Source organism: Cibotium barometz, chromosome 8, assembly GCF_041138505.1.
Source record: "Cibotium barometz isolate CiBa-2024 chromosome 8, ASM4113850v1, whole genome shotgun sequence".
Taxonomy (NCBI): Eukaryota; Viridiplantae; Streptophyta; class Polypodiopsida; order Cyatheales; family Cibotiaceae; genus Cibotium; species Cibotium barometz.
Genome location: NC_141053.1, coordinates 15,168,234 through 15,193,679, shown reverse-complemented (window position 1 = coordinate 15,193,679; position 25,446 = coordinate 15,168,234). Strand labels below are relative to the sequence as shown.

The window sequence follows — 25,446 nt, the reverse complement described above, 5'->3', positions numbered from 1 at the left end:
AATATGCCAAGGAGGGAAAATGTTTTTCTTATGGTAGTAAAGAGCACATGTTTAGATAGTGCCGTGACCGCAAACCTAAGCACGAGGCCAAGCAGACCAAGGCTAATGTACATGCAATTCCCGATGTGCGGGGAAACACTGAACATGATGCAAAAGATCGAATGGTATGCAAGGCTTGAGGACAAATCAAGGATCAGCCCACCTTATTCATGTTTGATGACTGTGCAACCGATAACTTCATCTGTATGCAAACGGCAGCTGCATTGGGTATTGAGGTTGAGAACATGGGACCTCAGATTGAAGCCGAAGCTGCATTTGTTGGTAAAGAGGTGCAGGTTACCGCATTGATAGGGAAGTTGCGCATATATATCCAGGGCTACCTTGATAATGAACATTTCCTAGTTGCTCCACTAAATGGATGTGATGTATTGTTGGACAAGCCATGGCATCATAGGCTTGAGCCCCGCAAAGAATACAAGACCAATATGATTTCTTTTATGCATAAAGGCCGCATGCATTTTATTGATGCTGGCAAAGAACTTGTGCCAAATCATCAAAATGTGGATGCTATGACTAATGATAGGCTGAATTTTCTTTATGCATTCAACGACTGTTTTGCTGATGCATTGCCAGGTGAATTATCTCCCCAAAGGCCCGAAGATTATCGCATAGATCTTGTGCCAGGTAATTCTCCACCTAACAAACCCACATACCGAGTGAGTGCTGCACAACAAGAAGAGATCATGAAGCAGGTAAATGAGCTTTTAGACAAAGGTTTGGTTCAACCTAGTTCTTCACCTTATTGCTCTCTTGTACTTCTTGTTCAAAAGAAGGACGGATCATTCTGCATGTGCGTGGACTATAGAGCTTTAAACAAGCTTACCATCAAGAACAGATTTCTAATTCCGCGTATTGATGATATTTTGGATAAGCTTGATGGTTCGGCTTGTTTCAGCCGACTTGATTTGAAGAGTGGTTATCACCAGACGACAATATGCTAGAATTGCTACAACCGAAAGATATCAGAATATCTTCAGCCAACAAAAACAACTTCGGGTGTTTCAAGTCACCAAGAGATTGGAACTCGGAGCAAGGAAGTCGGAAACATGACTGTGGATAAAACTCAGTAATGCAATACTGGAAAAATTGAAGATAAAGGATGGAAGAGAAACATTTGGGCATGGGTATACCCATCTTTACCCCCGTAGAGAATTGGTGTGGTGCTCTATGTGCAGATTGAATCACACTACCACTGAATGCCCACAGTTAAGAGCGGTATTTCTTTTGGCCAAGTATGCGGAAGGACACAGAGGCACATGTACGCGCACGTATCACCTGTCAAAAGGTCAAATTTGATAGGCAAAAGGCACCAAGTTTACTTCAGCCATTGCCTATTCCCACGCAGCCATGGGAAAGTATTACAATGGATTTCATTATGGACTTGCCACGTACCCAACAGGGTAATGATGCAAGTTGGACAATTGTGGACAGGTTTAGCAAGCAAGCTCATTTCTTGCCGGTCAAAAAGACCATCAAAGCTGAGCATATGGTTAAAATATATCTTGCATAAGTGTTCAAACATCATGGAATGCCGAAGTCCACTATGGGGGATAGAGATCCCAGGACTACAAGTCTCTTTTGGCGGGCCTTATTTGATAATATGGGCACCAAATTGGACTTCTCATCAGCTTATCACCCTCAAACGGATGGGCAAAGTGAGGCTGCAAATTCAGCCGTGTTGGATCTCTTGAAATGTTATGTGGCAGATCAGAAGCCTTCTTGGGAGAAGTACTTACCGCTTGTGGAATTTGCTTACAACAACACGATGCATGCATCTACGGGAAAGGCCCCGTTTGAGATTATTTATGGTAAGGTGGTTTTGCCACCCATCCTTCGCACAAAGGATGAGATATTTGCAGCTGATGAGTATGTAAGAGACTTGGATATTGCTTTTGCTCAGGTGCGGACAGCCATTGCAAGGTCACAAGACAAGCATAAAAAGGCTGCCGACAAGCATAGAAGGCAATTGGATGTTAAAGAGAATGATTGGGTATTGCTGAAATTTGAGAAAGCAAGACTTGCAAAGAGGCCTGGCAAGGAGGGTGCATATCCTAAGCTTGCAACTAGGTACTATGGGCCTTTTCGAGTGACCGAGAAGATCAATGAAGTGGCTTTCAGATTGGCATTACCTAGTCATTGGCACATACACAATGCTTTTCATGTGAGTCTCCTTCGTAAGTATGTAGGGCCAGAGCCCAGTGAAATGGTCATTGAGGATCCACCAGAAGTGGATGAGCTTGAGGAGATCTTGTAGCTAGAGCAGATTGTGTATCACAAGGAACGCAAGCTTGCTGCAGGCAAAGTTGTGAGGCGTTACCTTGTGAAGTTTAAGAACTATCTTCCCATTGATGCTAAATGGGTAGATGAAGACTTCTTCAAAGATTGCCCGCATGTGCTTCAGACATATTTGGATGCTTTTCAGTTGCGGATAACTGTTTAGAAGCCGGGAGGGATGTCACCATTTGGCCACCCAATTGGTCCACCCGTGCTTTCTTATCATGTATGTACATTGGACTGGTGTCCATGGCAATTGTTTATGCCGAGGATTGATGCCACTCATGTGATACTGTAGACTTGGCTTTCCGTTGGGACTTGTGCCTGCGTGTACATGTCCGGAAATGCTTGGTGGATTGGTGTTCCATTGGGTCTGGTACCTCGTGTACTTGCCTGGAGCACGTCTATTTTGGTATAGTCTCATGAACAGGGATTGTCCATACCAATGCTGCATTGCATAGCATCTTTATGTGCTTGCTTGCAATTGAAATTGCATGCTGTTTTCATGCTTGCATGACCTATGTGTAGTTGCGGGCTAGGGGACGCCTGCCCGTGAACCGTGCGTGTGAAACTGTCTGCTGACATGGTTGTGTGGCATGTGAACAGGTGGTAAGTATTACCCAATCTAGGCTCAAATAGCCCTTAGGACTTAGCCAATATTTATAAGTGAGTGCGTTTCCACTTCATTAAAGTTTGGGCACCCAAAAGTCCCTTATAAATTATGACCGCTTCCAAGTTCACACTCACTGAAGTCCCGAGGCGGACAAGACTCAATGTCCAGGACCTGATCCTCCCCTTTTACTCATAAATGGGCATCTCCCCATGTCCCTTCACCTGATTGGACCCCAATTCACTTACTTATTAAGAGAAAATTCGTGTTTTCTCTTCATGAAGATTTTTGGAGACTGAAAACTTTGTTTTTCCACCATTTCTCTCCATTTCCAAGCTCTCCATAGCCATACCCAACTTGCTAGGGTGTTTTCCAAGCTTCCAAGAGAATCACTCTCCTACTCATTCCCAATGACTGAAATTCAGCAAAACAGCTCTCATTTTTGTTGTAATTTTTGGTCTTTTTGTTGAAAACCCTAATTTCAGCCTTCCTTTCTCAAGTTGAACCTTAGGGGAAGCTTTCCCAAGGTTCCCTTCATCCTCTTGAAGACTTTTGCTCCACACATCTTGTATCTATCTACTTTGAGTAGCAATCACCATCTCTCTCACTCTCTAGAGAGTTTGCTGTTGTGTACCATCTTTGTGTGTGTGTGTGTGTCTTTGTTTCTTTGAAACCCTAATCCCCAACAGTTGTGTCCAGCAACTGGGTTTAGGAGCATAGTGAGCAAGAGAGGAGAACAGCCTAAAAGCCCACTTGTTTCTGACTTGTTTTTTGCCAAGCAGTTCAAAATTCATTTTTTCTCTCTCTTTATTTGGTGTTTTGATGCAGGTATAGGAAAAATCATGTCCTTTTGGGTTCAGTTTTCAGCTTCATACTATGGGCAGGGTAGGGGTATATGTTGTTGGAGGAGGTGACCGGGGTGTGTGTGTTTGCCCTCTCTTTTGTTCTTCCAGGTCACCTGAAAAGTTCAGAACACTGTAGGCCATAATTTGAGTTCAAATTTATATCTCTGCATTTGTTGTATCCTTTATGATGTCTTAACATTGAATTTGCTTCATCTAATGTAAGTGATTCACAAAGGCCTTCGTTCTTGCATGATATCACAAGCATGGAGTAGTTTGTTGCATAGGCTTGCTTTCATAAGTTGTGAATTCTGACTGAGAAAAGGTCTTTACAGGCCTGTGCTGTTTTTTGGTTCTAAGCTGTTTTCAACTAGTAGTAGTGATATGTCATGGGCCAATGTGACAAAGGAAGGTGATATTTGTGCTCTGCAGGCCTATGTTTTCACTTTTAGCTTACTGGGTATCGCACCTCTAGCGGAAAGGCTTGGCTTTGTCACAGAGTAAGTTTTTCCAGAGAGGAGCTTATTTACAATAAATGTTCGCTTCTTTAAAGTATGGGCTATAAGCATAAGTTTTTTTCAATGCTCTAATGCTGGACTGGTTGTGTTTTAATGGTTCTGATCTATATCGAACTGTCATGCAGACAGTTGGCAGTTTATACAGGATCTACAGGTATGTTGCAAAGACTCATGATATTTCTGAGTTAGTTTCAGAGTGAAACATGGATTGTGGAGTTTGGGTGTATAGATTTAGTATGCCGTTTGAGGATTTTATTAAAAGCCTCAAGGATGACGGCTTCAATTTATGAAGTTAATCAGTATGCCACATTTATAGGAGGGACTATTTGGCCTTTTTGTTAAAGCGTTGACCATTGGCTAGCGCCTCAATCTGTTAAGAGTTTCGAATCCAGGACATATATAAGCTTTATGACCCTGCATGACGAAGTGTGGAAGACAGCTGTCTTCGTGGGGGCCTGTAGGATGGTTAGGTCACAGGCCAGGCACCTGTGAGGGCAGGCTGCTGGGGTTAGAAGAAATGCAACCCCATCTGAAGGGGAATAATGCTGCAAATCTTGCTTAAGATCCCTCAAGGCTGAAAAGCATTTCTGCACATGTTGATTTTTTTAAAAAGGCGTAATTATTAGCTGTTTAGGCCAGGTCAATATAGCAGAAGTGTGACATGATTTATTAAAAGCCTCAAGGATGTGGATGGCTTCAATTTATGAAGTTAACTAGTATGCCACATTTATAGGAGGGACCATTTGGCCTTTTTGTTAAAGCCTTGACCATTGGCTAGCTTCAATCTGTTAAGAGTTTTGAATCTGATACATCTCCAGGACGTATATCAGCTTTATGACCCTTCATGACCAGGTGTGGCAGACAGCTGTCTTTGTGGGGGGCTTGTAGGATGATTGGGTCACAGGCCAGGCACCTGTGTGAGCAGCATAGTCACAAGGGAACGGGAACGTTTTGGGGAACGGATGACTGTTTGGAACGGGAACGAAAAGCTTGAATAAAAGGGAACGGAATCGGGAACGCCACATCATTGCATAAATGTGTTTATAAATTTACTTTATATATCTGTAAATGCTTTGGAAAGAGGCATAGTAAAGAAAGAACCTCAAACCATCTCAGTAGTGGCCATGATAATGCATAGATGTGTTCTACATGATACATAGTTCACTTATATTTCTTACATGGTCTGCGGTGCCATTTTGGAACGGGAACGGGAACGGCTATCTCTATGGAACGCGTTCCCCCGTTCCAAGAGCTTGGAACGACGTTCCCTTGTGACTATGGTGAGCAGGCTGCTGGGGTTAGAAGCGCTGCAGCCCCATCTGAAGTGGCATACTGCTGCAAATCTTGCTTAAGATCCTTCTAGGCTGAAAAACACTTCTGCACAACTTGATTTTAAAAAAAGGCATAATTATTAGAGCTGTCTAGGCCAGGTCGATACAGCAGAAGTAACATGATTTAGTGACAGCAACAGTATTGCTGTCTAGGCCTGCTCTGGTACCTTTCCAAAGTTCCTTTGTGGAGTTTTTGCTTTACCAACACAAGCAAGGATATTGAAGGCTACAACTTCTGGCAAGCTTTCTCAGTGTGCACTGAACTGGGGTTTGAGGCAGGAGCTTTGCTGTTGGACACTGCCTTGAAAGCATCTGTCTGATCTGACAACTTTGGCTGGTTCAGACTGCCCTTCCTGCTGACTTTGGGTAGCTCAGCTAGGTACCACAACTTGCTTTTTTAAACCTGGTTCTGTAGTCTGCTTCTGCTTCATAGAATCTACTGTCTTCTCTACACACTGCCTCATGGTTGTATATCCTCTTTCCAGGCAGGCATACCTACCCTTACCTTAGTTGAAGCAACTTAAGGAGAATCTTCTTATTTTCCTTGATGGGGACAAACCTGAATATGATAATTCCTAGAATTGTATTGGATTGCCATTTGAACAGGCTGCATGAACATCATCAAAAGTAACAGACTTGGTAGGTTTTTTTATAGTAGTGATAGATAGTAACAAACTTGGTAGGTTTTTTATAGTAGTCATAGATATATTAAGGATATATTAAAAGAGTGCTTTTGATTGTGCTCTTTTACTGTGCCTTGATCTGTACGTTCATATCTACTGCCTGCAGCCTTGTACAAACTTGGTAGATTAAGAGTTTCCAAACAAAAAATCATAGGACTGCAAACCTTCTTACGTAATACCTTGCCTGTCTATTCATGTCACGTGCATCCCACACTTGGATGCCACATGGACATATCTGAACAAGAAGGTGCAGGACTTGGAGTGGAAAATTGGTGCCATGTGAGCCCAGTCCAGGACGAGTAAACCGGGGTTCTACTCCATGTGTTCGAGGTCAGGTGTGCATTGTCCTGCACATGCGTCCGAGGTCAATTGTGCATTGTCCTGCACATGAAGCAGTGCTAGTCCGCACTGTGAGTTTCCCTCTAGAATGATGTCAATTGCTCTGTGTGTTTGGTTTGCGACCAGATGTCAGATAGCTGTGTAGAGCACTTAGGTTGCATATAGAAGAGGGGGCAGCCCTTTTGGCTCCCCTAGAAAACAAGGTAAAACTCCTTGCACTGTGCATGGGAAGGCCTTTGAGGCTACCCGTAGAGGGACAGGAGGCATAGTAGCAGGGGAACCCCGTTTCCCCCCCCCATGGGGAACGGTGGAACGCGCTCCCCTATGGCTAGCATGAAGGGAACGAGGGAAACGTGGGTCGGGAACAACCAAGAGGCGGAACGGCCCTGGAACGCCAGGGGAATGCGAAAGGAACGCGAGTGGAACGCAGTCAGAACGGTGGGCTGCCGTTCCCCCACGTGGGAACGATGACGTGGATTTTTTTTTAAAAAAAAAAGAGGAAAGTACTGCCAGTTGCCCATCGCTTTTCCAAATTTCAAGCCCGTACTGCTGTCGCCTTTCGCCCGCCTGCCCGTACTGCTGTGTACCAGCTAGCTGGTCTAGCCGACCTGTAGCCTGCTCCAACTAGTCTTGAGTCGCCCCAAGCCCCCAGCCCCCAGCCCTTGCCGTGTACACCGTACACTACAGTCTACTACAACACTAGTACACTGTGCTTGGTACCAGCCTGCAAGCAGCAACGGTGCAACCTGCCTGTGCAACAGAGTGATCAAGTTCAACAGTTTAGTGACAACTTACAACTTTACAAGGCAAGGCAGCAAGCTTTTCTCTCTTTTCTCTCTCTCTCTTTCTTTGTTTGAACTTTTAGTCTTTTAAAAATTACATGTCACAGTCTGGACTGTGCACAGTCTGTAGCAAATAGCAAAATTTAAAACTCCTTATTCTCTCTCGACTCTCGAGTCTCTCCACATTAAACAATAGACAGAAAAGGACTCATTTCTTTGGAATGGTTAACTTTGAAAGTCTATTCAACTTTTTACCCGAATTTGCAGAAATCATGGCTTACTCGGGTTCAAAGCGATCGGCTTCGAGTGCTACTTGGTGGGACAAGGTTGAAAGCCTAGAACGGTATTCATCAAAGAGAGGTGCAACACGATGGAAATGCAAGCAATGTAACAAAGAGAAGTCAGGAGGAGCAAACTGTGTGAGAGCACATCTATGCCATCTAAACAATGAAAAAGCACAAGTGAACAAATGCTCAAGGACAACACCTGAAATGCGTAGAGAGCTTTTGTCAAAGTACCAAGTGAAGAGGAGAAAGCATGTGCACGAAAGAAACCGGCAATCGATGCATCTTACTTCAGTAGACATGGGGAAGATGTACACTTGGGAGATGGACAGCAGTATGGAGGACTTGGGAGCTTTGCATTTTCCCAAGATTCGCAGCCTATGGGTGCAAGCTCCGGCAAGCAGCAAACCTTGGGAGCAGCTTGGGATCCCTGCAAGAAAGAGAGGGTAAATGCAGCTGTTGCAAGGTTCTTTTATCATGATCATGTAGCATTCAATGTTGCCAGGTCTCCATATTTCATTGAAATGGTCCAGGAGATTGCACGGTATGGCCCAACATACAAGCCTCCTTCGTATGAGACCATAGTTGCCAGACGTTTCATGAAACGTGTTTCATAAACGTTTCAGAAACGTTTCATTCATTTTTCAGAAGTTTCAAAAACGTTTCATACAAAAAGGGGGGGTACAGGCCTCAAAATTTATATACACATGCATCATTTACACATTAAAACATGTTTACAAGCTAAAACTAAAGAATCTGGGTGACCCAGTTACAGTGGGCACCCAACTGAGTCACTTACCAATTGGCATAAATAAACTGGCAACATCAAGAATCAAGATTTGGATTTCATCATCAATAATGGCAACTACTCAATAATGGCACTCAAAGTGATCACAAAAAGTTTGAATCTTGAGCTGATACAAAAAAAGTAAACTGAAATCTGAAATACACAAAGTAAAGCATGCTGAAGCTTGATAGATGCAATCATGCATGAATGATGACAAATAGTAAACTAGTGGAGCTGATTTGTGCAAGGCAAGAGCTCCTTCAATCAGTTTCCTAGTCGCCTGTAGACGTTTTTTTCTCGAAAAACGTGCTCTCTGGATAGAAAACGTTGAAAAATGTAGGTTTTCCTAGGCAGCATGAAAGAAACGCGTTTCATTCCAATGAAACGTTTCGTTTCATTCAGATGGAATGAAACAGGTTTCATTCAGATGGAATGAAACACGTTTCATTGCAACTATGTATAATGAGAAACTACGTACCATCAGTTTATTTTGAATGAATTCCGCAAGAGATCGCCCAAAAAGGATATATTGAAGTACTCAAAGACATGCTTTGGTTATAATTTTCTCATGATGAAGAGGTTATTCAAAGTGCACTTGCCTTTGAAGTAGTTGGATGTATGCAATGAAGTACTCAAAGACATGCTTTGGTTATAATTTTCTCATGATGAAGAGTTTATCCAAAGTGCACTTGCCTTTGAAGTAGTTGGTTGTATGCAATGAGTGGATGGGATGGGCTCTTTCTCGGTCAAGAGCCGGCATAGAGGTTGCAAGAACCATACAAGACTTCACATTTTGGGATGAAGTCAACACTATCAATGCTGTGATGAAGCCGATCATGCGCTTGATGCGGATTGCAGATGGACTGGACGGGAGTCATGCATTGGCAAGATTTATGAGGGGGCTGACCATGAGGGGACTGACCGAATGATCGAGAAAATAGGGAAAATGGGCTTGTCTGATGAGAAATATGCAAAGGTTCGAGAATTATGTGAAGCACGATGGAATGGTTATCATTCTCCTATGCATGTTGTTGCGTATGTCTTGGATCCCGAGTTCCAAGGATGGGAACGAGAGGCCGATGATGAGGTGATGGATGGTTGGGAGACAGTGCTTTCTAGGCAGGTTCGTGATGGAGATAAACGAAGGTTGGTGAAAGACCAACTTGGATTTTATCGTAGCAAGTTGGGAAGGTTTGGATCGGCTGATGCACAGAGAGACAGGTTTAAGATAGGGGCTGCTTTATGGTGGGAGGATTATGGGGCTTGTACACCACACCTTCAATCATTGGCAGTAAGGATCTTGTCTCAAGGTGCAAGCTCCTCTCCGATTGAGCAACTATGGAGTGTGTTCGGCCATGTTGCATCCAAGAAGAGGAACAAATTTGGAACAAAACAAGTCAATGACTTGATTTTTTTAAGTGTTAATTTGCGCTTGCTTGGTAATATGGCTTCTCCCAAACTAGAGAAGTTTATATTGCTTGATGAGGAGTCCTTGGATGATGAGGAGAGACATGGACTTGCAGATCTTGGTTGGGATGGGGTTTGAAGGTCAAGGGCAAATACACCATTCGTGGTGGGGGCCCTACAGAGGGTATTTTGGACCCAATATTGTGTTCTCTCTCTCTCTCTCTCTCTCTCTCTCTCTATTTTTTGCACATCTATATTCAGTTTTGTGCGTTATTCTCGTTGTGAAACGTTTGTTGATTTCTGAGCATTGAAGTTACCGATCTTCCCCGAAGCTTCTACATGTTACAATGGTCTCAGAGCCTACTTCAAGTGTAAAGATTCAGCAAGAAACCATAAATTTTTTTTCTCACTCGTGTGGTTTGTTTTCAGACTCCGGTTGACCACCCCTTTTGGAGTGACTCCCGTCACTTGAAGGACGGTTGTTTTCAGCCTCCGGAAGTCTCCCACACACATAGTGGGATGGTCAGATTGTGCTTTGAAAAGGTAGTGCATTTTCCTGCTATGGCGAGCTACGAAGACGAGAGAGAACAAGAACTTTGGGACCCAAGTGCACCAGGTAATCCATCCAAGGCATCAGGCATGAGTGCACAAGAGATGTTGCAAAAGATGATGCGAGCAATCGTAGAACAGAGTACCAAGTTGGAAGAGCAGAAGGTTCAAGATGCAGATATTGGCTCTGGAAGAGCGCATCTGTTTTCCAGCTCTGCGTTTTCCGTCTCCTCTTCCCTCTCCTTTTGTTTTCCAGATTCCAAATCCTCTACAAAGGGACTCTTTCGAAGGGTCACGACCGCAGTCGAGTTCGATGCTTGAGTTGTAGATGCATGCAATGGAGATTTGACAACGTGAAGACGATGCCATGCGATGCGTGGAACATGAGCGATACCTTGCGGCTTTGGACGCAAGAGTGACACCAGCGGCTTCCTCAAATCATTTTCTCGAGAAAATGAATTTCAGTAAGTATAATGGTAAACTCGACCTCACAACTCTTTATTCATGGTAGCATCAATTTCAAGCTTACTTTGCCGCAGTTCGAAAAAGTGATATTAAAAGGGTGATCTTAGTTAGTTGGTACTTGGAAGGTGACATTCCTTGGTGGACTCAGTGGGCTCATGCCCACACCATATTAGGTATGGCAGCTTATGTTTGGGACGAGTTTTTCCGCGATCTTAAGCAGCGGTTTCTACCGCCCCATTATCTTGAGCAACTCGAAGATGAGTTTAGGGGAGCACGTGAGAACGCGCAACCAGTCCTTCAGTTTGCCAATAAAATTTCAAACTTATGTTTGCAGTTGGGCGTATCTAATATGGACAAGACAGGGCAATTTTTGTATGGCCTTGATATACGCAAATCCAGTGGGAGGTGCGTATGTTTAGGCCAGCCACCTTCGAAGACGCACTCTCGCTTGTGCAGAGTGCTGAAATGAAGCATAATGGTAGAAAGCCCAAGACTTCCGAGCCGGCCACTCCCAAGGCTAACACCTCGGGGGAAAAGGCGAGAACCAGATGGGATCTTCCCTAGGACAGAGCATAGGAGCCTTTGGCTTCAAGAACTCGACCAATGCGCCCAAGCTTACTCGAGACCAGAAAGGGGAGGCAGGCAAGACCGGTGGCAAGTTGAGTGTTGAGGAGATCGCTCAATACAAGGAGGAGGGTAGGTGTTTCTTTTGTCATACAAAAGGACACACTTCTCGGGAGTGTCCTAAGAAGACTACCACTCCAAAGACCGCCACCTTAGCCTCCACACGGCTTCAGTGGTGAGCCCAACTTCCACACAAACCCCAGTGGTTGCCCCTAGTTCTTGGAATCCCAATGCTTCGGTTGGAGCAATCATTAGTCGGGAGCTTGAACATAAGTAGAGGGGCGCCCATGACCAGGAGTATGAGCGCAACGAATTGCTCAAGACCTTTGGCTACATAGGTGGCCAGAGAGTCGTCTTGTTTGACAGTGGCGGCACGGAGGACGTGGTCACAGAACAGGCCGCTCGGTGTGCCCGTTTCGTCTTGACTTCAATGGACAAGCAAGTTGGGAGTTTTAGCACAGGCATGACGACAAGCGTCAAGTATGAAGCCCTAGGTGGTAAATTATGGCAATGGCCAGCAATTGGATGTTGAACTATGTGCAAGTGGATTCGATGAAGAAGTGAATAAAGGGGAACTCCTTATATAGTTTCTCAGTGAGCTGGCCGACTGCTCACAAGACAAATAAATAGGAGAAATACAATATAATGTAAGATAAATAGTAGAAGCCCCAGAACATTGAGATGCACAATTCTAACACCCCCTCTGCAGCTCATAGTGTGCAAGAGTCGGAAGAAGATAAGTCGAAGATGATGCAACCATGGACCCTCCAGCACCGCGAATATTGGAATCACCTCGGAGAAAGCACCCACCAACCTGTTTCCTTGAAACAAGATGCCACCACGAACAACAAGGAACTTTGCTTGGCCACGAAGTCCCACACAAGTGTGCAGTGAACTCCAAGAATAGATGGTGAGCTGCTGGACACAACGCACCCATAATCCCCAACAGTGGATGGAACACTATCACGTCTCAAAAGCCTCGAACAATGAACTTGGAATAGATCCAGTTCATAATCTCTGCTGTACCAAAGATAACCATGTCCTACTAAATGTCTAATGCTTGGAACTCCGAATCACGGTCCCCATGCATCAGTAGGTGGAGCTGTAATCGCCCCCTCTCCCGCCCACAAGCCTCTTCTGGCTGGAAGCACATGGGGGAAAACTGCATGTGTACTAGAGAAGCACACCATCTGGGCTCTCCTGAGGCGGAAGCACCCTGGGAGCCCTAGAAGTGGTACTAGAATCTGTATCACTATCTTGTGTCGTGTCTTTGCCTTTCTCTGAGATAAAGCCTTGTCCTTGGTCTTGTCCTTCTTCTTGGACAAACAATCCTTGGACAGTTATCCTCTTTTCTTGCAAGAGAAGCAACGACTCCGACTTTTCTTTTGAATTGAGGAAAGTGCTTGGTCAGAACTGTTGAGTGATACCTTCAACTTACCCTGTGAGATGAGAACGTAGGATTCCTCCAAAAGTAGGGAGCTAAGACCATCAAAATCCAACTGAGTGGATGTGACTTGGCACCGCAAAGATCGAGAAATCACATCATAGTCCGGAGGAAGCTTGGTGAGGATAAGAGCAGCCAATTGAGAAGAGGACAAAGCAGCACCCATAGCGAGTAACTGGTCATGGATAACATTGGCCTTCATGAGAAAAGACTGCATGGAATTGTCCTCAGGAAATAACAAACTGTAGAGCTGCCCCTGCAAAGTAACTGCCCTCATCGATGAATCTCGTGCAAAGAGATCCTCCAATTTTGACCATACCTGATGAGCACTGGTGAGAGTTTGCACTGCCGGTAAGACCTCCTCGGTGATGGTCCGCACAAGCACAGAATGCGCCTTCGAGTCCCGATTCTCACAGTCTTGTAATTCCACAGCAAATTCATCCTCTTGATCTTGAGTCCACCTCCTGGAGTTTTGAGGACACTTTGGCTTCCTTTGAGTGCCCTGAACAATGTCCCACAAACCCTTGTGGATGAACCAGACCTGCATCTAAAGCTTCCAATGAGCGTAGTTGGGTCCTTTTTCAACTTGTCATCTTTGTTCGTACAGGGGGGGGAGCCATACCCAGAGCAGCAAAGAACAAATCTCAGCTCTCAAACACTTCTCTCAAGTGCTTTCCAACGAAGTGAGGCACCAGGAACAATCAGCCCCCTCTCAAACCGTAGAGAGAAAGATGCGGGACAGCAGCAAAACAGTCCAAGATCCATCGGGAACCGCCTATCGGAAGGGCATGGACTCGTGGAGGAAGAAGAAAATGTACACAACTTTACATGCAAGAGAACTCACCAAATCTGATGCCCGTGCAGAAACAAGGCCCCAACTCCGCCGTTTGCCTCTGTAGAATAAAACGCAGCTACCAAAACTGGCCGGAAAGCCTCCATAGGAGAAAACACAGCCAAAACACTTCAAGATCTGCCTGTGAAGAGCAGAACACAGCCTGTAGGGCTGGCTGGCAGCAACCAAAAGAGGGCTGGACCAGAAACGCAGCAAGGTACTGAAAACGCAGCAGCTGTATGGACTGATCTGCAGCCGGAGAAGTGATGGAGGCAAAACGCATAGCAGAAGTGGGTAGATTAAGTCATGCAGTAGTAGCACGCACACCACCCTAGGGCACTGAGCAACGTCGGTGGCTGGGCTCCCATCTCCTAGCCGTTGCTCCTCCCCAAAAACCCAGCCGGAGGAGATATCTATGTGACAAGGTGCCACCACACCCTATATATGGCTCTTTGACTTTCCATGCTCTTGCATATGGGATAATCCACCACAACTTCTAGTCATGCGATAACCCGAGAGTAGCTACGAGAATTGCCACCTCCAACACCCTCCTTCAATCCGAGCACCTCGATCAAACAGAGGTTAGGACTGCCGGCCAAGGTGGCCGAGATTGTCAATTGGGAAGCACCACAGACTGCTTATGACATCAAATCCTTTGTGGGTATATGCCAGGCATGCTCCACCCACATAGACAAGTTTTCTGACCTCTCGGCGGATCTCATCGATCTGCTAAAAGGGTGTCAAGACTAAAAGGCAGCGGATTCGAATGACTCCACGAGCGTTGGAGGCATTTAAGAACCTCAAGGTGGCTTTGTCAGAAGCGCGTTGTCTAGTGCTTGCCTCGTGGGACAAGCCGTTCCAAGTGATCATTGATGCGAGTAACATCGCAATTGGAGGTGTATTACAACAAAAATGGCCATCCAGTAAGTAACTTACATGTCTCGTAAGTTACTGCCCGCGGAAAAGAATTACTTGATCTACGATCGGGAACTCCTCGTAGTTATTGAGGCCTTGAAACATTGGAAACATTTCCTTTATGGTTGTGACTTTGAGGTTCGCACTGACCATCAAGCATTACACTGGATTCAGACAATGCCAAGTGCATAATGGAGTAATCGATAGTACCTGGAGCTAGATATTCTAGCAATTTGGTGGTATGCTTAGTATCTTCGAGGAAAGGCCAATCTAGTGGCCGATGCGTTGAGCCGGAAGGGACATGTGACTTTGATTTAGACCACTAGCGACCTTGTTGGTACGGGACTAGATGACATGAAGCACATGTAGGCGGATTCCGAGGAATTCGGTACATAGTGGGAACAGGCATGGGATGCCACATGACCATGCCACTTTTTGATACGCAATGGTTGGCTTTTCTACAAAAGCTGACTGTGTGTCATGAAGTCGTTCAGGGTAGCTCTTCTCCATGACGCCCATGATGCCATTACTAGTGGTCATAGGGGCATGAATTCGACTTTGGAGAAGCTAGAATGACAATATTATTGGCCAAAGATGAGGCGAGATGTCTTTGCACGTGTAACAATGTGATATTTGTCAAAAGGTGAAAGCTCCTCGTAACCTGGTCTTCATTTCCTGAAGCAAACAGATTGACGGAGTCTTATCAGGAGAGTTTGGAGTCGGTAAAAGACAAGTTGGCTAAAGCACAGGAGGCTTACACTCGACAGGCCAACAAAGACCGAAGGGATATAAAGTTTTTGGAAGGTGATTTGGTTTATCTTCAGATCATGAAGCAAAGGTTGAAACAGGTGGGCAAGCGATGCCCAAAGTTGTCATTCAGGAGCTTCGGACCTTTTCCGTCCAGAGAAAGATTACGAGGCTTAAATGAAGTTAAAGCTACCTCCGAGTTGTACTATGCACGATGTGTTCCATGTCAGTTGGTTAAAACCATATGTAGGTCCGATTCCTTCAGAGGTGAAAGACAAAGTGGAACCAGATATCATTGATGAAGCTGAAGTGATGGTTCCAGAATAGATCCTTTTGCACTGCTTCAAGCATGGCTCAGGCCGAAGACAAAGACAGTTCCTCACAAAGTTTCAGGACCGAGGGACCCACGAAGCGCTATGACTTAGCAAAGAGTTCTTTGACGACTATCTGGCTTTATTGACGGACTATTTGGAGGTAGCTTTCGTCAAGTTAAGCAGAAGGGGATGTCACGTGCATCTTGCACTTGGATGCCACATGGACATATTTGAATAAGAAGGTGCAAGACTTGGAGTGGAAAGCTGGTCCCATGTGAGCCTAGTCCGGGACGAGTCAGCCAGGGTTCTACTCCATGCGTCCGAGGTTAGGTGTGCTTTGTCTTGCACATGAAGCAGTGCCAGTCTGTGCTTGGAGTCTCCCTCTGGAATGATGTCAGTTGCTCTGTGTGTTTCGTTTGCGACCAGATGTCAGACAGTTGTTAGAGCACTTAGGTTGCATATAGAAGAGGGGGCAGCCCTTTTGGCTCCCCCCGAAAAGGAGGTCAAACTCCTTGCACTGTGCATGGGAAGGCGTTTGAGGCTACCCTTAGAGGGCCAAGAGGCCCAAGAACAGCCCAATGTGCTGTCGGCCAGCCCCAGGGGGGGCCTGGACAGCAAGGCGGCCAGCTTTAGGGCCTGGCCAGCCTGTCGGCCAGTGTTGCAGGCCTGGGCAGCCCAGTCGGTCAGCCTCAAGGCTTGGCCAGAGTATGGGCTAGCCCATGGGCAGCCAGCCAATCTGGCTGGGCAGCCCACACAGGCTGCCCAGCAATTAGTGACAGTGTGAAACGACCATTTTAAAGAGCCGTGAATGCTACTTATTCAGGTTGTGGAGGAAATATTAAGCTGGCCGACTGGTTGCATGAGGGGGTATATAAACTCCAGCCCGGAATTCAGATCATTTATCTCATAATTCACAAGGTGCTGCAGCTACTCAAGGGCCAGGACAGCCAAGGGAGAAGCTAACGCAAGGGTGAAGGTTTGAAGGTCAAGGGCAGAGATCTATCTCAGGCAAAACAGGTTCAGTCAGTCTTTTATTTTCAGATTTTGCATCATTCTAATAAAAGCAAATACACCATTCGTGGTGGGGGCCCTACAGAGGGTACTCGGGACCCAATACTGTGTCCTCTTCTCCCAGTATGGTACAGGATGGAGCTAGCTAGGTTGCATATCATGATTGTATACTCCATGCATATAGCTTTGCATTCTCCTAGTAATAGAGCTCCATCCCCTGCACACCCAGATTCAGCTTTTTTATTCAGTACTTTTTCATTTTGTTGGGATGACAGAGGATACCCCATACAGGTACTCCGATTTGTCTCATAGGCCGAGTTCGGTCTTTTGGAAGACGTTAATAAAATCTTTCTTTCTTTCTTTCTCTCTCTCTCTCTCCCTCTATTTTTTGCACATCTATATTCAGTTTTGTGCGTTATTCTCGTCGTGAAACGTTTGCTGATTTCTAAGCATTGAAGTTACCGATCTTCCCCGAAGCTTCCGCATGTTACAATTCAGCTGTTTTTGATGTGTTCGTAGGTAGTGAGAAAGTAACAAACTTGGTAGTTTTTTTTATAGTAGTGATAGATGGTAACAAACTTGGTAGGTTTTTTATAGTAGTGATTGATATATTAAAAGAGTGCTTTGGATTGTGCTCTTTTACCCTGGCTTGATCTGTACGTTCATATCTACTGCCTTGTACAAACTTGGTAGATTAAGAGTTTCCAAACAAAAAATCATGTGTTAGGACTGCAAATCTTATTACATAATACCTTACCTGTCCATTCAGCTGTTTTTGATGTGTTCATATGTAGTGAGAAAGTGCCCAGGCCCTACATTCGTATCCAACACGTGTGCTTTATTAGAGTCCTGCACCTTCTCTTTGATCCTCCTTTCTGAATCCTCTGCTTTGACCCTGCTCTTACTTTCAAAATCCTCTGCCATTTTCTCTGCGTGATCCTCCGGCTTATTCAGGATCTTCTTTCCCAAATCCTCTGCTTTTTCCCAAATCATTCTCACATAGTCATCTGGCTTAATCCTCATCTTCCTCTCCGAATCCTGCACCTTCTCTCTTGTTCTCCTCTCGGAATCTTCTGTATTCACCTTCATCTTCCTTTCCAATTGCTTCCTTTCAAGATCCTCCTTAACTCTGACCTTCCTCTCAAAATTATCCGTCTTGTCTCTCATTTTCCTCTCAAAACCATCCATGCTGTCCTTAATCTTCCCTCAAAACCATGTGTGTTCCCTCTCATATTCTCTTATCTTCCTCTCAAAACCACCTGTGTTGTCTCTAATTTTCATCTCAAAACTATCTGCCTGGTCTCGGTCTCGTATCTTCCTTTCTGAACTTTCCCCATACTCCACTGCCATGGCTTTCTTTGACTGGGCTCCATTGTCGATTTTGGGACCGCGGGGGGGGGGGGGGGGGGGGGGGGGGGGTCGGTGGGTTGAGGGACTAGGTTACATCGCGGAGCTTGCACTTGCCAATCAGTTCTTAACTATGTGATTTTTCTGACTCCACCTGGATGTGTGTTCTTGTTTTAAGTTGTATTTAACTTAACACGTAAGCATATTTTCCTTTGTTTTACACCTCTCTCTTTTTTGTGCAGTGGGTGGGCTTTTAAATGCTACATTCGGAAATGCAACTGAGATGATTATCTCTTTGTTTGCCCTTAAGAATGGGTTGACCCGAGTGGTGCAACTCTCTCTCCTGGGTTCGATTTTATCCAATATGCTACTTGTATTAGGTTGCGCCTTTTTTTCAGGTGGCATAGTGCATCTCCATGAGGATCAAAAGTTCAATCAGGTACTAGTCATTTTGACACAGCCAAATCAGATCTTTCTTTTCCATAATGAAAAATCCAGTCTTGACCTCTTCTATTACAGGCTGCAGCTGTTGTGAACTCTGGCTTACTGCTGATGGCAGTCATGGGACTCCTTTTTCCTGCAGTCTTGCACTCAACGCACACAGAAGTTCATGATGGCGTTTCAGAATTGAATTTATCGAGATTCAGCAGTTGTGTCATGTTATTGGCATATGCCTCTTACCTGTATTTTCAACTGAAAAGCCACAGACAGCTGTATGATACTCCAGATGATGTGAGCTTACTCTTTCCCATCATTTTTAATATGCATCCTGTACTTAGCTGAGTCAATGTCTTCAAAACATTTTGGCCCTTCAATGCGAATCAAAATGTGCTTGAATTATAGGCATCAGGTGCAGCTGAGTACGTTGCATCAACAAGGCAATACTACAAAAATTAGAAGTGAGTCGCATGAAAATGCAAGCTCTTGCCAAGCTGTAGGTACTAAAAGAAGAATAGGATGCGGGGATAGAGCTCCCTAGTCTTTTTAGAATGGGAAAAGCCACAAGGTAAGTTTTTTTTGGTCTTAAGATAACAAACTAGTATTCACATAATCATGTCATATTTACTAGTTATAAGATGTGTGTTCTCCCCCCTCTTTCCTCTGCATTGTTTCTTAAACTCTCTCTCTCTCTCTCTCTCTCTCTCTCTCTCTCTCTCTCCCTTGCTAAAGATGGGCTGTCACAGAGAGCTTGTTGAGGCTGCACATCAGGTGATGGGACACCACACACAGACATCCATCAAGGACTTCTTTGGTCATCACCATTTGATCACGATTAATACGCAGCCTGACAGGACCGGAGGGAACAAACAGATCATGGGAGAGACAATGCTTCACTAGGAGAGCACACCCCGAGCTTGGAGTCCTCAAAGAGAAGGTGCCTTTCCTTCTGTGAGCCAGACGTCCGTCCTCGTCCCATGAGATCCGAGCCTTCTGCTCGTCAGCTACAGATCAGGGGCATACTCCATTGCCATCCAGTGGCCCCAGCACGGATGGTAGACATCGATTCTACGTATTCAGTCATTGGAGAGGATGTCACATGATAGTACCCTCCATGTCACATACTATGTGAGCGCAGACAGCTAGGATTTCTCTTTATCCAGTTGGGCAGATCCATCAGCCCCGGATTCTGGAGATCCTGTCCGGACATCTTGGATGGGTCCTTGTCTGATTGCTTGAAATATCTCCCAATTTTTCTCAATCCTCCGAATTTTTCCTTAATTAAATATTTTCCAGATTTCCTCAAATCTCTCAATTCCCCCAATTTCCCCCTGAATTAAAATATCTACCCATTTTCCTCGATTTGCCCATCTTCTTTTTTATATATTAAAAAGCCTAGAACATGAATGTACTATACATACTTATCCTGATATATATTTGTTCGGGACGTGTACCAAATGCACTGCATCTAAAGTACCTAATCACCTTGGTTGGCTGGGCTCTTGGCTGATTTTACAGAGAATTCCCTTGGTGAGCCTGTTTCTCAGCTAACAACACCTCTTAACCTGCACATTCTTACCTCTCTGACTACTATCGTTTATCATTTGTCTCAACAACATCTACCTGTTGCACTTACTCTTTATGATAAAGCAATGTCATAGTCATTGTATTTCTGGAACTTGAAAGCAGGTTGCCTTGATAATGCGCAGCAAACACATTGCATCTAAACTATGTAACCACCTTGGTTGACTGGGCTCTTGACCGATTTTACAGAGAATTCACTCTCTGAGCTTGCTCCTCAGTTAATGCCTCGCTATGACTACCCTGGTTTATCATGTGTGTCAACAACTACCTGTTGCACTTGTTGTGATAAAGCAATGGCACTGTTGCACTTACTCTCTATGATAAAGCAATGGCACAGCTGCACACAAGAAGTTGAGCTTGTGTCCTAGTTGCATTCCGTACTCAAGCATATTCCTTTAAGTACTTTCAATATGTACCATACCAGTACCGTGCTTTCCGTACCCATACTTAAAAAAAACTTGTTAATTGATTGATTTTCACTTTGTATCCTATCTATGTGCCATCTTTGCTTGATACTGACTCTTCAAACCCCTATTCATGTTTCTCGTACCCTTGTTCTTAACCCTCAACTTCTCCCAATTGCCTTGTACCTTGAATTTTCCATTTCAATGGACTCATAACGCACAAGGATCTATTTATATTTCAGCTTGTCAGTCTTGACATTGATAGCTTCCTTATTTTCATACTCGTGTCATTGATGATTTCAAATTTACATTAGTGTCTTTGATCTATTTGTGTGCCTTAGTGCATTTGACATTTCATGTCTAAGAGTAAAGTCAATTGATATTTCAATTCTACCTGTGTGCCTTAGTGCATTTGACATTTCTTGTCTAAGAGTATGTTTGATTGATATTTCAATTCTACTTGACCATTTCATGTTAGTTGTGACTGATGAGTGCTTGATCGTTCATTCTTTATATATATTTTTAACCAAATTTGTTAACTAGGTTCTTTTTAAAAAAACTCTCTTAAATAAGTAAAGTACGTATCCTCATGTGCATCATACCATAGCCGTACGATACACCTATCATCTCATACCGCATCTACATATACTTGACCACCTTGTAGGTGAATTATAAATTCGTAAGTCATTATATATATATATGATGTGGATTGGTGTGTGTATGAGATGAGTGAATGATGTGGATTGATGTGGATGATGTGGATTGGTGTGTGTGTGTGTGTGTGTGTGTGTGTGTGTGTGTGTGTGTGTATATATATATTGATTCAAAAAAAAAAGAACGAAATTGGGACGGACGTTTGAAGGGGAGGTCCTCACCGCACCTCCGTACAAGTGCGTACAGGTTCAGGCCCGGCGTCCCCAAGCCAAATAAGCCGGGAGAGCTCGGACCGCTCGCAGTAATAGCACCAAGGCCGTAAGTTAAGAGGCCATAAGACAAGTAATCGAATTATACATACATACATACTTACATACATACATACATACATACATATATATATATATATATGTATGTATATATATATATGTATATATATATATGTATATATATATGCTAATTGAAAAAGTGAACGTACTCAAAGTACTTATCCCGATGCATGCTTTGCGTACTCGTACCATACACGTACTGTTCCGCACCGTACATAAAGCACTGTGGCTTGTGTACTTCAAGAGGACCAAGCTGGGGAGTGAGGTACGACCCTGGCAGTAAGGTCATTGTATTTCTGGAATTTGAAAGCAGGCTGCCTTGAGAACAAGGAAATGGATTGCATGGGTGAACATGTTTGGCATTGAGACACCTTGTTTTGGCAAAAATCTGCTATCACGGAGTTGTGAACTCTAAACTGTGCATTGTCTTGTTTTATTGTTGTGGTGACTGATCCAGTGTATTTCAATACTGACTACCTTTTTCTCTTCTAATAGGACGGAAGGTCTGGTGAAGAGTCATGTGAGAATTCTGAGGAAGTGAACTTGACTTTAAAAGAAGCACTTTCGTGGCTGGCTGTGCTCACTGTTTTCATATCTGTCTTGTCAAACTTTCTGGTTGATGCAATTCAGGTATGCACAATCATGTTACTCATGAAAAAAAAGTATTATCTTTTGGAGTCCCGCCAATGTGTAGGTTGCATTTACATGATGTTATTAATCAGATAACTCACATCGGTATGTACATGTATTGTCCACATTGAACATGACGTTTCTAACAACCTTGCACTAGAGTATGCCCTCACTGGTGCATTGGTTGGTTTGTTGCAAGTAAATGTGACATTAAAGACAGGAACACACACAAAAAAAAAAAAAACAGAAACACTCAAAGTTGCAACTTAGCAAACCCGTTCAATAGTTAGCATGCATTGCTTTTTTCTACAATGTACTGTATCTACTGTTCTACATATCCTTAGAGAATGCTAGGGTTAAAGTCTGCAAGCATCATGCTTTTTCCAGGATGAAAGTTTGGAAAGACCTTGTTGTTCATGTATTTTTCTTGGTAACAGGAGGCATCCACAAGCTTAGGTATCCCTTTGGCTTTTATCAGTGTCATTATACTACCTATTGTTGGGAATGCAGCAGAACATGCCAGTGCTATCATGTTTGCTCTTAAAGACAAGCTTGTAAGTCTGGCTCCTAAAAGTCAAGCTTCTGAAGAAGCTATTCTCCATGGATCAGCATTCGGAAGCATGTTAATAATATTTCACTTACATTCACAAGCTCCACTTTGTTTGTAGGATCTATCTTTGGGTGTTGCTATTGGATCATCAACTCAGATCTCAATGTTTGTGGTGAGCTCAAACACTTGCCTTCAGTCTATTTTTGTTTGGATGAATCCTATACACAGGTTACCAAAGGGGCGATGTGCTAACTGAATTCCTTTTTATTTCTTTAGATTCCCTTTTGTGTTGTTGTTGGCTGGATCGCGGGCAAACCAATGGATTTGAATTTTCAACTTTTTGAAACAGCCACTCTTTTCACTACAGTGATTGTGGTGGCTTTCATGCTTCAGGTTAGTTGGGAAAGTGAGTAAGGCTTGCCATGAACTGTCTAGCTATGTAACTTTTTCTTCTCTAGGGGCTTTTATTGTTTTTTTTTGGGTGCAGGAGGGCAAAGCAAACTATTTCAAGGGGCTTATGCTTGTTTTATGCTACTTAATAGTAGGAGCTAGCTTTTTTGTGCATGATGCCTCTTCCGATCAAGGTAAGATTGTTTTATAGCCTTGTGTGTATGATCAGCGTCGTGGTAAATTGTACTTCAGGGACTTTACAATGCTGTTATCAAGGTGCCAAGTTGAGCTTGGCCTTGCTTATGAGTCCAGTAGGAGAGTATTCATAGTGTGATTCTTGTAGGAAGAACACTAGCAGAAAATGTTCTTTGTGCATCAAGTCGAAGCGGTGGGACTATGGCATATTAGCAAGGCTCTAGAAACAAGTGCAATGACTGTGATGGGTCTGTTGTTTTATTGCAGAAAAAAGTAAAAGGCCAAATGGAGATCTCTGAAATTGCTGCAGTAATCAATCCATGACAGTCCGACCACTTGCATGTCTTTTCTTGAAAGAAGCCGAGCCAGGATCGTGCATTTGAGTAATTGTTCATGAAGAGCAGACCTTGTCCGGCAAAGGTGAGGCATTTTTTGCAAGTCGTGTCACCAAATCTGGAGTGGACTGTGATATTCTTTGAACTTAAAACCTCAACTGGGCTGGCGGCTGATGCATCAAAAAATATTCCAAAAAGTGGATATCTTTCTAGGGATGGCTTCAATTGATGTCCCATTGCAATGTTAAGGGGATGCAATGCTGTTAATCTAGCGATTCTTTGATTCATCTTTGATGGTTTTCCTTTGTTCGAGCCCTTCTTGTGAGCAGCTGTACAGTGACCTGGTGGCATTCACTGTTTAAGGTCATGTTCATACTTAGCGTATGCTTGCGTGCAACATCAAGTCACATTGAAAATAACCAGGTCTAGTCTCAAAATTAACTACATATGTATAATTATTTGCTGACACGCTTCTTTTCTACCCTTCAAAAATATTATGAATATGAAAGAAAATGGGTGGAAAGGTGTGTTCGCAAGTTTATCATGATAAATGTGAATGAGATTGGGATCTGCCTTTTTGTCTTCACCATGGCATTACCTTAGGCTGAACGTCCCCACTTCTGCTGGATAACAATATTGTGCATCCAATTTGTTAAACGTTGTAGATGGAAATCAGCTAAAATTTCTCTATCATTGTCTGGGTGGAGGATGGGCTTGATAAGGGCTTCCCTGGAAGGAGTATGGGCAAACAGCTTTAGGGTTGCTTCACGAGGGTGTACCTATCCAGACCTACCGAGGCATTGTGTGGTTGAATGTGCCTGGGCTTTTTTTGGTTATGGCATTGTCCTCTCAATTTGAATCAAATTTGCCGATTTTTTTGTGTCTTTGTGAACCTTTTGGATGTCATGGTTTGTCTGGCCCAGCCTCACCCAAGATCTTTGAAACATCAGCTAATCCGTGAGTAACCCTTTTAGGTGTAGTAGGGATCGGTTACCACCAATCATAGGACACCCTTGAGCCTAGGGGTAAAGGCTACAATCCCCCTTGATCCATGCCAGTCAACTTTGGTGTCTTATACCATGGGGCTTACTTGTTAAAGCCTTCGGCAAGCTATCTGCATCACACTATGGACTAGGAGGAGTGGTTCTCACTAACGGCTTAGATATTGACCACGATACACTTTAGTGTGTGTTTCTCAGCCAATCCTCCACTTATATGTGTTCTATAGCCGCCATAACTTATGGGGTTATATCATTTATGAGCCTTCGCCTCTTGCATCCCTAACCTTATGACCCTATAATCCATAGATAAGGTCCACTAACCTTAGGAGGTCAGCATTTGGTACGTAACATACAACCCCTCCTCTTGCATTTTTTCGCTCTTGTTAATTGAATCTATGTTTCAAACTAGCCACTTATTCATCGACCCCCATAGGACTGTCTTGGCACCTGATCACTCTACATTATGGGATGACAATTTTTGTTTCGGCTTCCAATTGTGATTTTGCAAAAAAAAGAAAAGAAAACTAGCCATGGACTCTTGAGTTGATTCCTTAGTCTTATCGTATGTTTAGGGATTAACTTACTCTTAAGCGTCCTCTCTCCTTGATGTCATCAATAAGCTCCAGCTCATGTGGAGTAAAGGACAAGCTCTCAACATTAACAAGTTCTTGAGGTGACACAATGTATTTGGATGCAATTCTAGTCTATAAGCAACCTCACCAATCTTTTCAGAATCTTGTAAGGTCCACAATACCTAGGGGATAATTTCAC

The 25,446-nt window shown here is 43.9% G+C and overlaps 1 protein-coding gene across 2 annotated transcripts in view; it reads left to right on the top strand.

Annotated features, from left to right (window-relative positions):
• LOC147635950 (vacuolar cation/proton exchanger 3-like) overlaps positions 1-24,244 on the top strand; it is a 41,481-nt gene extending 17,237 nt beyond the window's left edge. For both annotated transcript variants that reach the window (XM_086801362.1, XM_086801363.1), the window contains exons 4-13: positions 4,219-4,286; positions 4,430-4,458; positions 18,408-18,604; positions 18,685-18,897; positions 22,070-22,204; positions 22,642-22,758; positions 22,873-22,926; positions 23,031-23,147; positions 23,242-23,338; positions 23,607-24,244. In XM_086801362.1, the coding sequence (XP_086657488.1) occupies positions 4,219-4,286; positions 4,430-4,458; positions 18,408-18,604; positions 18,685-18,897; positions 22,070-22,204; positions 22,642-22,758; positions 22,873-22,926; positions 23,031-23,147; positions 23,242-23,338; positions 23,607-23,638 (1,059 nt within the window). In that variant the 3' untranslated portion in view covers positions 23,639-24,244. The remainder of the gene's footprint in view (positions 1-4,218; positions 4,287-4,429; positions 4,459-18,407; positions 18,605-18,684; positions 18,898-22,069; positions 22,205-22,641; positions 22,759-22,872; positions 22,927-23,030; positions 23,148-23,241; positions 23,339-23,606) is intronic.
• The last annotated feature ends 1,202 nt before the right edge of the window (positions 24,245-25,446 follow it).